Here is a 13973-nt window from a genome sequence, read left to right as displayed (position 1 = left end):
AAGACATTCTCACTGGATCTCATCCAACTGTAGTACCTCGCAGGTTTGTTCTGAGAAACCATGAAATGTTTTGGATATTCATAGTGCCATGTGGTTAATTCATCTCTACTATTTACTATTTTGCCGCAAAAACTATCACGTTAGTGGGTTTTCTTTGCTGTCCAATTATCCACCTGCATCCATTGTATCTCATTACTTAATTAGAGCTACACTCGGTAGAGTGCAGACCATCGCCATATTTGTTTGCGGACCTGAGTTCGCATCACTAACATGATAGCCGTTAGCTCATATCGATGCTAACTCAGTAGGCTAGGTAGCTACATCACCGTGTGAAACACTGAGCGGGGAGCGTCTCCATGGCGACAGACGCTGATCTCCTCGGATTCCTCTCTCGTCCACTTTGCATGGGACATTTTTCTGCAGTTATTTTTCGGGATTTATTCAGAAATGGTTTCATGTAATTCGGGTGAGAAGGTTTTAGCAAAAAGTTGGTCAAATACATGCATGCGTAGCTACGTACATACATACAAAGTAATTACTCCACTACTTAAAGTAACTGTCTGTGCCTGGTTTCACGAAAACACATGGATCAAACCAACAACCTTGAGGTTGTAACAGGGACCAATCAAGGACAAGTACGAATACGAGTGTCACCCTTTAGCGACTTGCTGGTAGATTACCAATACAAGTACTTTACTAATGTCATTAAGGCTGTACAAAACAGTAAGTGTAACGGTTAGTTCAAAAACTTTTATTTGGTTTGATTACGAACTCATTAAAAAGAATTATTGCAGTTTTGGTTTTTTTCGTGTTTCTATGCAGGTGGAGAATACTTCCATATTCATAATCTTTGGCTCGGTCTTAAATATTTCACAGCTTCCATGCAGAAAAAAAAAAAAAGTCCAGAGACATGAATCCTTACCGATGCTCACATGCACGCTACAAGGTAATTACAGCCAGGGGAAACACGCTGACCCTTCAACCTGAAAAGCTGCTGATGCTAATGCCGCCCAGTGATTCAGATGCACTCAGACCGATTTCATAATCTGGTGTTGCTCATACACCTCCATGCAGACGGGCCGCAGCTGCAGGAGCTCAAATACAGTGTAGTTTTTTTTTTTTTATTGCACAAGCTAAAAGCTTTACTGCAGTAAATGAGCTTTACATCCAGAAACACTAGGATGAACTTCTTGCTTTCCTGATTCGATAGTGGAAAACACAGGTTTAACTAAATACGTGTTTTATTATTGCAAAAAACTAACTATGCTTTAATTTATGTAAAACCCCATTTATCTGTCATGCAGCCATCAGCCACTAGTCGGAGCTAGAGAGCTGAGCAATAGCAGGAAGTACTCGAAGAAAACTTAGTTTTAAAACGCCTCAGAGGTTTTCTCTGGTCGAGTTTGAATTGTTTGTAATTTCATGTAGGAAATTAAATCAATCCAGCACGTAGGCTAAGTCAGAAAAAAAGACGTGCATATAAAAACTTGCATATTATCAGGTTTAGTACAGTGTTGATTTCCAATTAAGTTTTGATTGAGTTATTATTATTAAGTTAACAAGATGTTAGGTTAGCTTCAGCTCGTATACCTTCATGTCTGCACTCACATAATCTTGTAGTTTTACTCTTTGCAGTGGCTTTTTCATGCACATAAATCCCACGAAATATTTTTTTCTAAATATCTCAGAATGATGAATTTCCCTCCAGGGCCGTCACATATATCCGAGTCCCCGACGACGACCTTTAGCTTGTTGTGTTTGAGACTCAGACCAGGCATTTCCTGTTTGTGCCGCGCCGCCATCCAAAAGCAGACCCGTGTAATTAGGTTTTATTAAAAGCTTTTGGTTTGAAAAAACAAAACGAAACGTGTGCATGCTTTTTAGGGGATGAGGAGGAGACTGAAGACGGGCGGCGCGGTGACAGTGACGGAGAGACGGGGCGATAACGCACGGCGATTACGGTAAGTACCGAACCCCACCCACTATGGAGCAAACCTGAAGTTTGAACACACACACACACACACACACACACACACACACACACACACACACACACACACACACACACACACACACACACACACACACACACACACACCCACACACACACACACAAGCACTTCAATAAAAGAGGGAGGCTCCGGTCCGCCCCGCTACACCCCTCCCACCAGCCCCGCCCTCCCCGCCAGGTCCCGTCTGATGGAGGGTGGAAAAGCTCCGTCTGGCACCAGAGCCACCCCCCCTCCCCCCCAGCCCCTGACTCCTTCATCCATCCAGCCCGGTCCGCCTGGCGGACTAATGGAGACTAATCAACTGTCATGGCCGACACAACGCACACTACATCTCCCTGCTTCCCGAACCCACCTACCCCCCCCCCCCCATAACTGTCATGGGCAGAAATAACAAAGTGATCGCTATATATAGTACCCCGACTCTCCCACTTGGCCCGGCACACACACACACACACACACACACACACACACACACACACACACACACACACACACACACACACACACACACACAAAATGCTTAAATGTCGTGTCAACATGTTGATTTTGACAGGAGTTACTATAATCAGACCAGCGTGTGTCTGAAACTCCTTCCTTGAATATTTCCCCCCTCTGTGTTAAAAATAAATAAATAAATAAATAATAATAATAATTTCATCGACACTCTGAGCTACTCTGAGCATGCCAAGCCTGTAAACCGAACCCTATCCCGAGGAAACTGGCTTCATGCTTCTCGCTGCACTGCCCCCTACAGGCGTAGCATGCTCATAGTTCCTCACCAGGTTTTTATGTGGGTTTGTATAAATGGATGTTGGGGCGGGGGCCTCCAGCTCTCCCAGTCGTCAGAGACGAAGCGGCGAACCTTCCTGAAGCCCCTCCTCCCAGCAGCGCCCGCCCTTCACTTCGTTTGCCCCCCCCAGACACACACACACACACACACACACATCAAGTAGGTTGGACCTCTTCTATACATAATGGATGGCCGCCAGCAGGATGTGTGACACGGACTGGTCTGGAAAGTTGTGTATCATTAGCACAATGTGCGAGCATGACTGACTAATTGTCAGAAAAGAAAATTATAATGGATGCCGCTATACGGGGAACAAGCACTAATTAAGACTCCGTCATTACAAGAAAGTGCTGATGAAAATTATAGCCGGGGTAAGCTCGTATTTATTCCACCAGTGATGGATTTCTCCTTGTTTTGATTTTTTTTTCTTTTTTTTTTCTTTTCTTCTGTGGCTTGATGGCGTTTCAGGGGAGATTAATCGCACTGGAGCTCCGTTCTGTAAAACGCCACGCGCAGCGCAGGGTCGTATATCGCGGCGCAGATCGGCGCTCGCAAAAACTTGTGATGTGAGGTGGAAAAATCCCTGAGCTGTTCATATCATTTCAGCCGTGCGTGAAGAGCGGCGGCGATAATTTAGACTTTTACGACCCCAGCAGCATGACGGGAGGATATCTGCTGTAGGGGCCTGCGAGGATCGATGGCAGCCGCCGACATGCACAGATTCTTGAATTTCACCGTCAAATCCGTGTGTTCGGGAATCAAACACAGCTTCTAAAGCTAAAACGATCTTCTGGGTAATGAACAGAAATGCTGCATGAAGTCAAATAACAACAAAAACAAAATCGTTACTGAAAAGTTACTGAAAAGTACCACTTGATTAAAAAGAAATACAGACTATCCTTTATTCTAATATTATTTTCAGGGGGACATTTTTAAAGTTTGTATCAGGAGGAACGAGTTCACAGTTTACCGCGAGTCTCGGTTGTGCTAATGCTATGCTAACAGTTTACCCGAGATTAGCGCAAAGATTCATGAAATTCACGATTCATGAAGCAACTACAAAACAACCCACAGCTCAGCAAAACATGACGCTAATCTTTACTGAAGCTGTTAATGCAATCTCAGCTAATCCAAGCTAATGCTACTCACAGTTGCACGTCGGTTATCTATTAGCTCGACTAAAGAGGCGCGTATCCCCGGACAAATCAGAGTGAAATAGAAACTGTGAAGAAAAACAGCTCATGCTAATCAACTACCGTAGATGCAAGCTGCTTTGGTAAACAGGAGTCTGGTGGAACAGTCACAGATCCTCCCGACAATGTAGACAACAGCTTTAGATAATGGACGCGCTAAAGCTAATATGCTAAACCTAATGGTAGCGATGAGCCACAGGCGTAGGGCTCATGGGAGTGAATTCAGGGTCCACAAACAAGAGTTTAACAAAATAGTAAGAGTGGAAAGACTCTCCAATCCCGTTCCAACTCCAGAAAGTTTCAGCATAATACCCACAACGCGGCACATCATTTCCCCGACACTGCAGTGGAATAACTGGCGGCCTTACCGTCTTTCCCGATCAAGAAGTCCAGGTAGCGGTACGTGTAGGCCACGCCCACTTTGGTCTCCACCTGCGGCCTCTTCAGGGTGGAGTAGATCTTTCCCGGGCTGTTCTCCTCGGAGACCGGTTTCATTTTCCGCAGCCCGCAGCCCATGTCTCCGCCGGCTCAGACTCTGCCGACGACACAGAGAAAAGTTTGACGGTCGTTTTTTTTTTTTTCCGTCTGCGGAGTGAATGAGTGAGAGATTGCAGGACGCTTTCCGCCAGTGGGCGGGGCTTCTGGAACATTCTCCAGACAGACATTATGTGAAAAGATTGAAGGCTTAATACTTTTCTGTGGTCAAAACTGAACCAGAGGAAAACACAACGAGAGAGAGTGTTACCCCACGATAAATGAGGGGAGTACGTTTGTATTTCTATGTGTCTCTTTACCTTTAAAAGGCTTTTAACAAACGCTTGTTTACAAATAAAATAACACATTTTCATTTGAAACATTATAAAAAGCGTTAATTGCAAAAAAACGATTTGCTGAATTTGTAAATATGCAATAATGCTTAAACATATTATATATAAATACATATTCTCAGTAAAACCTATTATGATATAAAATGATAAACTTGTAATAAAATGTGAAACTTTAATATATTAAATATTTTAATTTACATAAAAATATAATTATGAACTTAAAGTATGCAAGTTGTGTTGGAATATACATTTAATATATTCACATTTTATTAAATATAAATCTTATATACACATTTTAAATATGTATTAAATTAGAAAGTTTCTATGAGTTAAAAATGACAACAACAACAACAATAATAATACTGACCAATAATAATAATAATAATAATGATTATTATTATAATTATAATAATAAATCTGATTATGAACTCTAATTTTATATTACAATATATATTCGATATATATATATATGATCGTAACAGATTTTAATTTCTAATTAAACATTTTATAAGGAAAAATAGACATATTATTGAACAGAGGCTCTATAAAGTTCAAAATAAATGGTAGGTAATATGTGTAGCTAGTATTTACAATGTTTTGATCACTTATAGTGAAATAAGCTCAGATTTCAGTTTTATACATATATGTGAAATAGCTGTACTGATGACAAAAAGAAGCTTTTTCGTGTTGAGCTTATATTGATTATTCTTTGCGAATGGAAAGACCTTGAAAAGTTTGCTAGCTGTCAGAAACAAGTGCTTTCTTCACTTCAAAGCGTTTCTTTGGCTGTAGATTTCTCTCAGAAGTCGGGGGTCACATCCAATAACAGTGGAGGCAGAGCGCCGCGCCGCTCTCCCCGGGTCTCTGCTGTCCTCAGCTGACAGGACGCCAAATCAACCAAAGACGCTTTTTAATCTTTTAACTGGAAGGACCTTTTTCAGTGTCAAACCTCAGTTTGTCTGTTTCCTGTCCTCTAAACTCCAGACATGAATTGTCCCCCGCTCTGAGCCCGGACAGAGCGACAGGACACCGGGCTGCGGCTCATTCACTCATGCAGTTAATTAAAAAGTAAATTAAATGTGATTAAAAGTTGTGAATTGTGGCGTAACTGCTGATGGAAGTGAAATCAGAGCTGCTGCTGCTGCTGCTGCACATACGCGTGTTTCCTCAATGCTGAAGGTAAACGGGCTTCACCACCGACTTTAAATTTGATGCAGGATTCCCCTCCTGCTGCGATCGCATCCCACTCAACTCCATTTAAACACCTTTTCTTGGGGGGGGTGGGGGGGGGGGGGCATTCATGAAATTGTCCAGGGCCAAGTTGAATTTTTGACCAACAATGAAGCCCAAGGTGAGATGAAAAGGAGGAAGGCGAACGACAAATAAAAGGAAAAGCAATCCCTTTGTCGCCACAAAGTGAGACATTCAGTGTGCGCACGGAGTGAAAGTGAAGGATTTCCATCTGAAAGGTGCAACACGGGTCTGAAACGACTCGCCATGCAAAGCTGAGAGAGTACGAGCATCGACCTCACCATCAAACCTCAACACAGCGGGTAGGAAAACAGTAAAGGCCAGATTAACCTGTCTGTGACACACACACACACACACACACACACACACACACACACACACACACACACACACACACACACACACACACACACACGTTCCCACGGAGACCAAATTAACAGAGACAACCATGGAGAGGACACTTAAAGGGCCGGCGTGTTGGAGCAGGTGACGTCCTACTCTGGATGGATGGATGGATGGATGGATGGATGGATGGATGGATGGATGGATGGATGGATGGATGATCCTTTCTTTTTCTCACTACAGAAACATTTCCATCGGTGCAACAGCAGCAAGCAGACAGCAATTAAAGGAATATAAACAATAAAAAATAAATATAAAGACAAGAACAGTAACTATAATATGGTAACATGACACACGGATGGATCCATGGGGGGGGTGAAGGGGGGGTCGCATGTAAGAAGGTAGAAAATGGCAAAATAGGAAACGGGGAGAGGGAGAGGTGGGAGGGGGTGGGGTGGGGGGAGCTCTGTTAATGAGGTGAGTGGCAAGAATGGAAAGGTGAGAATCAATCAGGGGTAAAAAGAGGAAACGGAGGGGAAAACGGGGTGGAGATTGTTCTTCTGAAAAGGACGGAGGTGGAGGAGGCGGGGGGGGGGCGGTGGGTAATGCATGGCAAGTAAGAGCTCGAGAAGGGGGGAATAAAAGAGTGCGCAATTAGAGTGGGTTGAATATAAAAGGGAGGCGATCAGCATATGATGAGGGAGAGAGAGAGAGAGAGAGGGAGAGAGAGAGAGAGAGAGGGAGAGAGAGAGAGGGAGAGAGAGAGAGGGAGAGAGAGGGAGAAGAGAGAGATAGAGAGAGAGAGAGAGAGAGAGACCAGAGAGAGAGAGAGAGAGCGAGAGAAAGAGAGGGAGAGAGAGAGAGAGAGAGCGAGAGAGAGAGAAAGAGAGAGACAGAGAGAGAGAGAGAGAGAGGAGAGAGAGAGAGATGGAGAGAGAGAGAGAGCAGCAGATTCATTATGGCTGTCATGAAAGTGTTTCCACTGGCACCAACAACAACGTCTTCGTTGGGCTCCATGAATCTCAGCGGTGGATCGAGATCACGTCTCCAACAAGCTCACTAATTATCACGGTTGATAATCTGGACAATGTGGATGTTGGAGGAGGAAGATGCTCTATAATCTGAAGTTACGCCTTTGTTAAACTTGCTGACGTCTCACTTCTGTTTGAAGAACAAAACCAATTTCCGAAGCCAAACGTCTCCAGAAATTCCCCCCAGAAACAGCTTCAGTCTCTCTTAAACCGCCACTCAGGACGCCGTCGCTCCGCGTCGGCCGCCGTCAAACCACTCCACCGTAAAACAAAGCTGCGAGAAGAGAAGCATAACCGGAGTCTTTCCAGGTCCGGCGTCTCTACCGTGACTCGTAAATATCTTTTTATGGTTTGCCGAGGCGAGAAAGAGAAGGAACTACAAATAGAGTGTGTCGGCGGCGAGAGGTGGAGAGGAGGTGAGAACAATGAGGTGGGGAGAAGAGAAGAAAACAAACTGAACGGTAATGGAAAAGAAAAAAAAGGGGGGGCGTGTCCACCAGAGACAAACCCCGACTTCTTAACAGGAAGTCTGATGAACTTTCCCGCCTCTGCTTTGAGCTCCGGCCAGAAGCCTCCTCTCCTCCTCCTCCTCCTCTTCCTCCTCCTCCTCCTCCTCCTCCTCCTCCTCCTCCTCCCCCTCCTCCTCCTCCTCCTCCTCAACGGTTATTCTTTTTGTAGAAGATTGGCAGAAAGTTAGAGACACTCACAGAGAAGGGAAAAAAACTCAGGAAGAGATCCATTGATTTCCCTTTTGCTGAATTAGCAATGATCCTGCTGCTCTTTTGTCTCTTGCTAATGGCGTTTTGAGGTTTTATTCAATAAGAGGTTTGATCCGACCCCCCCCCCCCCCCCCCCCCCCCCCCCCCCGCCCCCAATAAGCCGGAGATCGACGTCGCGGCGCTTTGTTGGATACGGCGATGCACTTAAGCTTCGGCCCCGACAAGCCAAACATCCCGCCGTGTCGCGTTGAACTTCGGGAAGACGCTCGTCTTCGTTTTTCCGCGCGTCGATCGTCAGCCTCTGGCTCGCCGTTCGCTTCCTTGTGCTCGCATTGATCGGCGGGGTCGGACGCCGGCTCGTCTCCGGGGGATTTGGCACATTATTAAAGCCGAATTAGCCAATTTTTTACGGCCGCTTAAGGGAGCGGGAGCATCCAGAGGTGTATTATCGCCTCACAAAGAGGTTATCTACACAAACACTTGCTTTATTACACATTCAGTCCAATATTTACTGACGGTCTTAATGGCTTTGTTTTGTTCTGCGTCTGCCTCTTGACGGGGAGATTTACAGCCGAGACGCTCGTAGAAGCTAGCGAAAACATGACGGCGAAATGTGAAAAAAAACATTAGTACGACTTAAGTTTAATCTTGTTCGTTAATGGCGGGTCGGGAGGACGACTGCTCATGGACAAATAGATCAGGATTTTATTCGCTTGCATTGGCAGTGAGGTAGGGGGGGGGGGGGGGGGGTGGGGGGGGCGACGGCAACCGTAACAGCCACGTCACCGCTAAAGCCACAACACAACGGCAAGGGCTAAATCACAACCGCAAAAACAAAGCCACAACACAACAGCAAGTCACAACACATACAAAAGTCACAACCCAATAACAAAAGTCACAACACAATAACAAAAGTCACAACCAATAACAAAAGTCACAACACAATAACAAAAGTTACAACACAATAACAAAAGTCACAACCCAATAACAAAAGTCACAACACAATAACAAAAGTCAACAACACAATAACAAAAGTCACAACACAATAACAAAAGTCACAACCCAATAACAAAAGTCACAACACAATAACAAAAGTCACAACCCAATAACAAAAGTCACAACACAATAACAAAAGTCACAACCCAATAACAAAAGTCACAACACAATAACAAAAGTTACAACACATAGCAAAAGTCACAACACAATAACAAAAGTCACAACCCAATAACAAAAGTCACAACACAATAACAAAAGTTACAACACATAACAAAAGTTACAACACATAACAAAAGTCACAACCCAATAACAAAAGTCACAACACAATAACAAAAGTCACAACACAATAACAAAAGTCACAACCCAATAACAAAAGTCACAACCCAATAACAAAAGTCACAACACAATAACAAAAGTCACAACACAATAAACAAAAGTCCACAACCCAATAACAAAAGTCACAACACAATAACAAAAGTCACAACCCAATAACAAAAGTCACAACACAATAACAAAAGTTACAACACATAGCAAAAGTCACAACACAATAACAAAAGTCACAACCCAAATAACAAAAGTCACAACACAATAACAAAAGTCACAACCCAATAACAAAAGTCACAACACAATAACAAAAGTTACAACACATAACAAAAGTCACAACCCAATAACAAAAGTCACAACCCAATAACAAAAGTCACCAACCCAATAACAAAAGTCACAAACCCAATAACAAAAGTCACAACACAATAACAAAAGTCACAACCCAATCACAAAAGTCACAACACAATAACAAAAGTTACAACACATAACAAAAGTCACAACCCAATAACAAAAGTCACAACCCAATAACAAAGTCACAACACAATAACAAAAGTCACAACACAATAACAAAAGTCACAACCCAATAACAAAAGTCACAACACAATAACAAAAGTCACAACCCAATAACAAAAGTCACAACACAATAACAAAAATTACAACACATAACAAAAGTCACAACCCAATAACAAAAGTCACAACACAATAACAAAAGTCCACAACCCAATCACAAAAGTCACAACACAATAACAAAGTTACAACACATAACAAAAGTCACAACCCAATAACAAAAGTCACAACACAATAACAAAAGTCACAACCCAATAACAAAAGTCACAACACAATAACAAAGTCACAACCCAATAACAAAAGTCACAACACAATAACAAAAGTCACCACCCCAATAACAAAAGTCACAACCCAATAACAAAAGTCACAACCCAATAACAAAAGTCACAACCCAATAACAAAAGTCACAACACAATAACAAAAGTCACAACCCAATAACAAAAGTCACAACACAATAACAAAAGTCACAACCCATAACAAAAGTCACAACACAATAACAAAAGTCACAACCCAATAACAAAAGTCACAAACACAATAACAAAAGTCACAACACAATAACAAAAGTCACAACACAATAACAAAAGTTACAACACATAACAAAAGTCACAACCCAATAACAAAAGTCACAACCCAATAACAAAAGTCACAACACAATAACAAAAAGTCACAACCCAATAACAAAAGTCACAACACAATAACAAAAGTCACAACCCAATAACAAAAGTCACAACACAATAACAAAGTTACAACACATAACAAAAGTCACAACCCAATAACAAAAGTCACAACCCAATAACAAAAGTCACAACACAATAACAAAAGTCACAACCCAATCACAAAAGTCACAACACAATAACAAAAGTCACAACCCAATAACAAAAGTCACAACCCAATAACAAAAGTCACAACACATAACAAAGTCACAACCCAATCACAAAAGTCACAACCCAATAACAAAAGTCACAACACAATAACAAAAGTTACAACACATAACAAAGTTACAACACATAACAAAAGTCACCACCAATAACAAAAGTCACAACACAATAACAAAAGTCACCACCCAATAACAAAAGTCACAACACAATAACAAAAGTCACAACCCCAATAACAAAAGTCACAACACAATAACAAAAGTCACAACACAATAACAAAAAGTCACAACACAATAACAAAAGTTACAACACATAACAAAAGTCACAACCCAATAACAAAAGTCACAACCCAATAACAAAAGTCACAACACAATAACAAAAGTCACAACCCAATCACAAAAGTCACAACCCAATAACAAAAGTCACAACACAATAACAAAGTCACAACCCAATAACAAAAGTTACAACACATAACAAAAGTCACCACCCAATAACAAAAGTCACACACAATAACAAAAGTCACCACCCAATAACAAAAGTCACAACACAATAACAAAAGTCACAACCCAATAACAAAAGTTACAACACATAACAAAAGTCACAACCCAATAACAAAAGTCAAACCCAATAACAAAGTGACATCACAATAACAAAGTCACAACCCAATAACAAAAGTGACATCACAATACAAAGGTCACAACCCAATAACAAAAGTGACATTACAATAACAAAAGTCACAACCCAATAACAAAAGTCACAACCCAATAACAAAAGTCACAACCCAATAACAAAAGTCACAACACAATAACAAAAATTACAACACATAACAAAAGTGACATCACAATAACAAAAGTCACAACACAATGACAAATGTCACAACACAAAAACAAAAATAAACGAAAGAAAAAACAGAGAGCATGCTGGGAAAAGTACAGATTAAGTTTACGTGACGTTTCAAGTGAAAATGCGGCTTTGTGGCATTTTCAAAACCAGCTTTGCATTTACATGTCCTGAAAACATTAACGACGACACGGTGCAGTGAGCATGGCAGGCCACGAGGGGGCGCCGTTGCTTGTTTGGTATCATGAAACCACACATGCAGAGAAATATTGGCGAGTACACAGATGATGAACTGCTATTCGGGGCTGCTCGACTATAAAGCTATGAATATAGACGACAATATTAGAATATGGAGTCAATGACACTCCGGAGGCGGCCATCTTTGTTATTGTCCGTCTGTATTGTCACACTCGTTGAATTGGAATCCGATCGATCGACCGCCATTAAGAAAATATCGATCCGTGTGGTTTTAAATGTCAAATTAAGAAATTCCACATCGGGGAGGAAGACGACGGCAGGAAACAACAGAGATTACACAGCTTTGGCTGTGAAAGGCCTCCTTAATGCCGCCTGACGGCCATCTTGCCCACATTACAGGACGGCTACGAGGCTTTGATAGGAACATTGCTGAGATCAAACCCGGCGGCCTGGGAAGCTTCGCTGTGGATTAATGGAGGCAGACATTAATTAGGACAGTATGTTCTGTTGTAGTCTCCCTTTCAAGCCCACTCTCCCTCCCTCCTTCCCTCCCTCCGTCCCTCGCCTTATCTCGCTCGTCCTCTTTCTGACTTTTGATCTTTTTCTTTCTTTATTCTGTTTTAATCTGACAAGTTGGAGTTAAAGTGGAGTGGCTGGCGACCGGTCCGTCTGGGGTTCACGTTTCTTTTCTTTCTTGTGAGGAGAGCAGTGGAGAGCGCGACAAGAGGAAATAAGAGGAACGTCTCCGTTTCTGTTCTTTTCTCTGCCGCTGGACGTAAAGACGTTTCTCCAGAACGACTTCTTCGTCTCTGACAGCGATTCTGACGGGAGGCGGGTTTTCTGGGGACAATATGTCCTTTCTTGTAATTGGTCAAACCGAGGACGTTCCCAATCAGGAGGCTGCAGCCTTGGTGAACAAGACATTAAATTTTTTTTGGTTGCCATTTTCAAATATAATTTCAAAATAAAATTTGCCTGCAGCCATAAAGCATGCTAATTATCTGAAATGAGGAAAAAACAATAAATATAATTCATAACAGTTAACAGTTATTTATACTTTTTTTTACTTGAACTTAAAATCCAAAATCGAATTGCAACTTTTTTTTAAACTCATAGATAAATCCTAGACATGCTCATCTGCCATCCATATTTATTACAGATTAACGAAAAAAAAAACCAGCACCGACTAGTGGCCTAGTATGCAAACTGCAGTGTTTTCAACGTGTCAAAACTGTTGGAATTTTGTTTGTTTGTTTGTTTGTTTGTTTTTAGCAGATCGTTCTCATGTCTTTGTCACCTCATTTTATTTATTTATTTTGCTTCTAACTGATCCGTCGGCCTCCAGTTTGAGTTTTTAAAGTCTGAAATGACGTCAACTGGCTGGTGGCGTAAAGGCAGCAGCAGCTGCTTAATTTTCAACTGGCCCTGAAAGCAAGAGGTGGCAATAAATATAAATGAATAAATAAATAAATAAATAAATAAATAAATAAATAAATAAATAAATAAATACATCCTCAAAGTGCCATTTCTGAGAATCACTTCCAGACTCTCCTTTACACTGAAGGTCACAGCAGGACCCGGAGCTGATTAGTCCAGTAACGGTGCAGCAGAAATGTTAAAAAAAAAAATTTGGGGGGGGGGGGGGGGGGTCAGCTAAAAGGTTCCCACACTTCAGCTGGAAATCCCCGCCACATTCTTTGCTTTTCTTCCTTCCTTCCACCTTTTTCCACCTTGAATGTTCCAGTTGGTGAACCACACTGAGATAATGGAACAGAAGAAGAAAGGAAAACACGAGGCAGGATGGCGACAGCCAGCGCCATGTGAAGCCCCCGTTCCACTGTAAAGCCCAGCATTTTATTTAAAACATTTTGTTTACATTTGTTCTTATCTGGTTAACTGTCCAGAACCCTCAAAACACGGCCATATGGACATTATTGAGAACTCGACATGCTTCTTGTGAAGTAATATCTCTTAAAAACGATGACAGGAAATAAAGCCTGCTGGAGAA

At 42.0% G+C, this 13973-nt stretch overlaps 1 protein-coding gene across 1 annotated transcript in view; it reads right to left on the bottom strand.

Annotated features, from left to right (window-relative positions):
• Positions 1–13973, bottom strand: part of rftn1b (raftlin, lipid raft linker 1b) — a gene marked incomplete at its 3' end in the record, with an annotated part of 145723 nt that overhangs the window by 121458 nt on the left and 10292 nt on the right. The window contains exon 2 of the mRNA XM_080501281.1: positions 4364–4530. Coding sequence (XP_080357407.1) covers positions 4364–4511 — 148 coding nt within the window. The 5' untranslated portion in view covers positions 4512–4530. The remainder of the gene's footprint in view (positions 1–4363; positions 4531–13973) is intronic.

The sequence above is a fragment of the Blennius ocellaris genome (assembly GCF_963422515.1).
Source record: "Blennius ocellaris genome assembly, chromosome: 8".
NCBI lineage: Eukaryota > Metazoa > Chordata > Actinopteri > Blenniiformes > Blenniidae > Blennius > Blennius ocellaris.
Note: the sequence above shows the minus strand (reverse complement) of the source record. Positions and strands in the feature narration are given on the sequence as shown.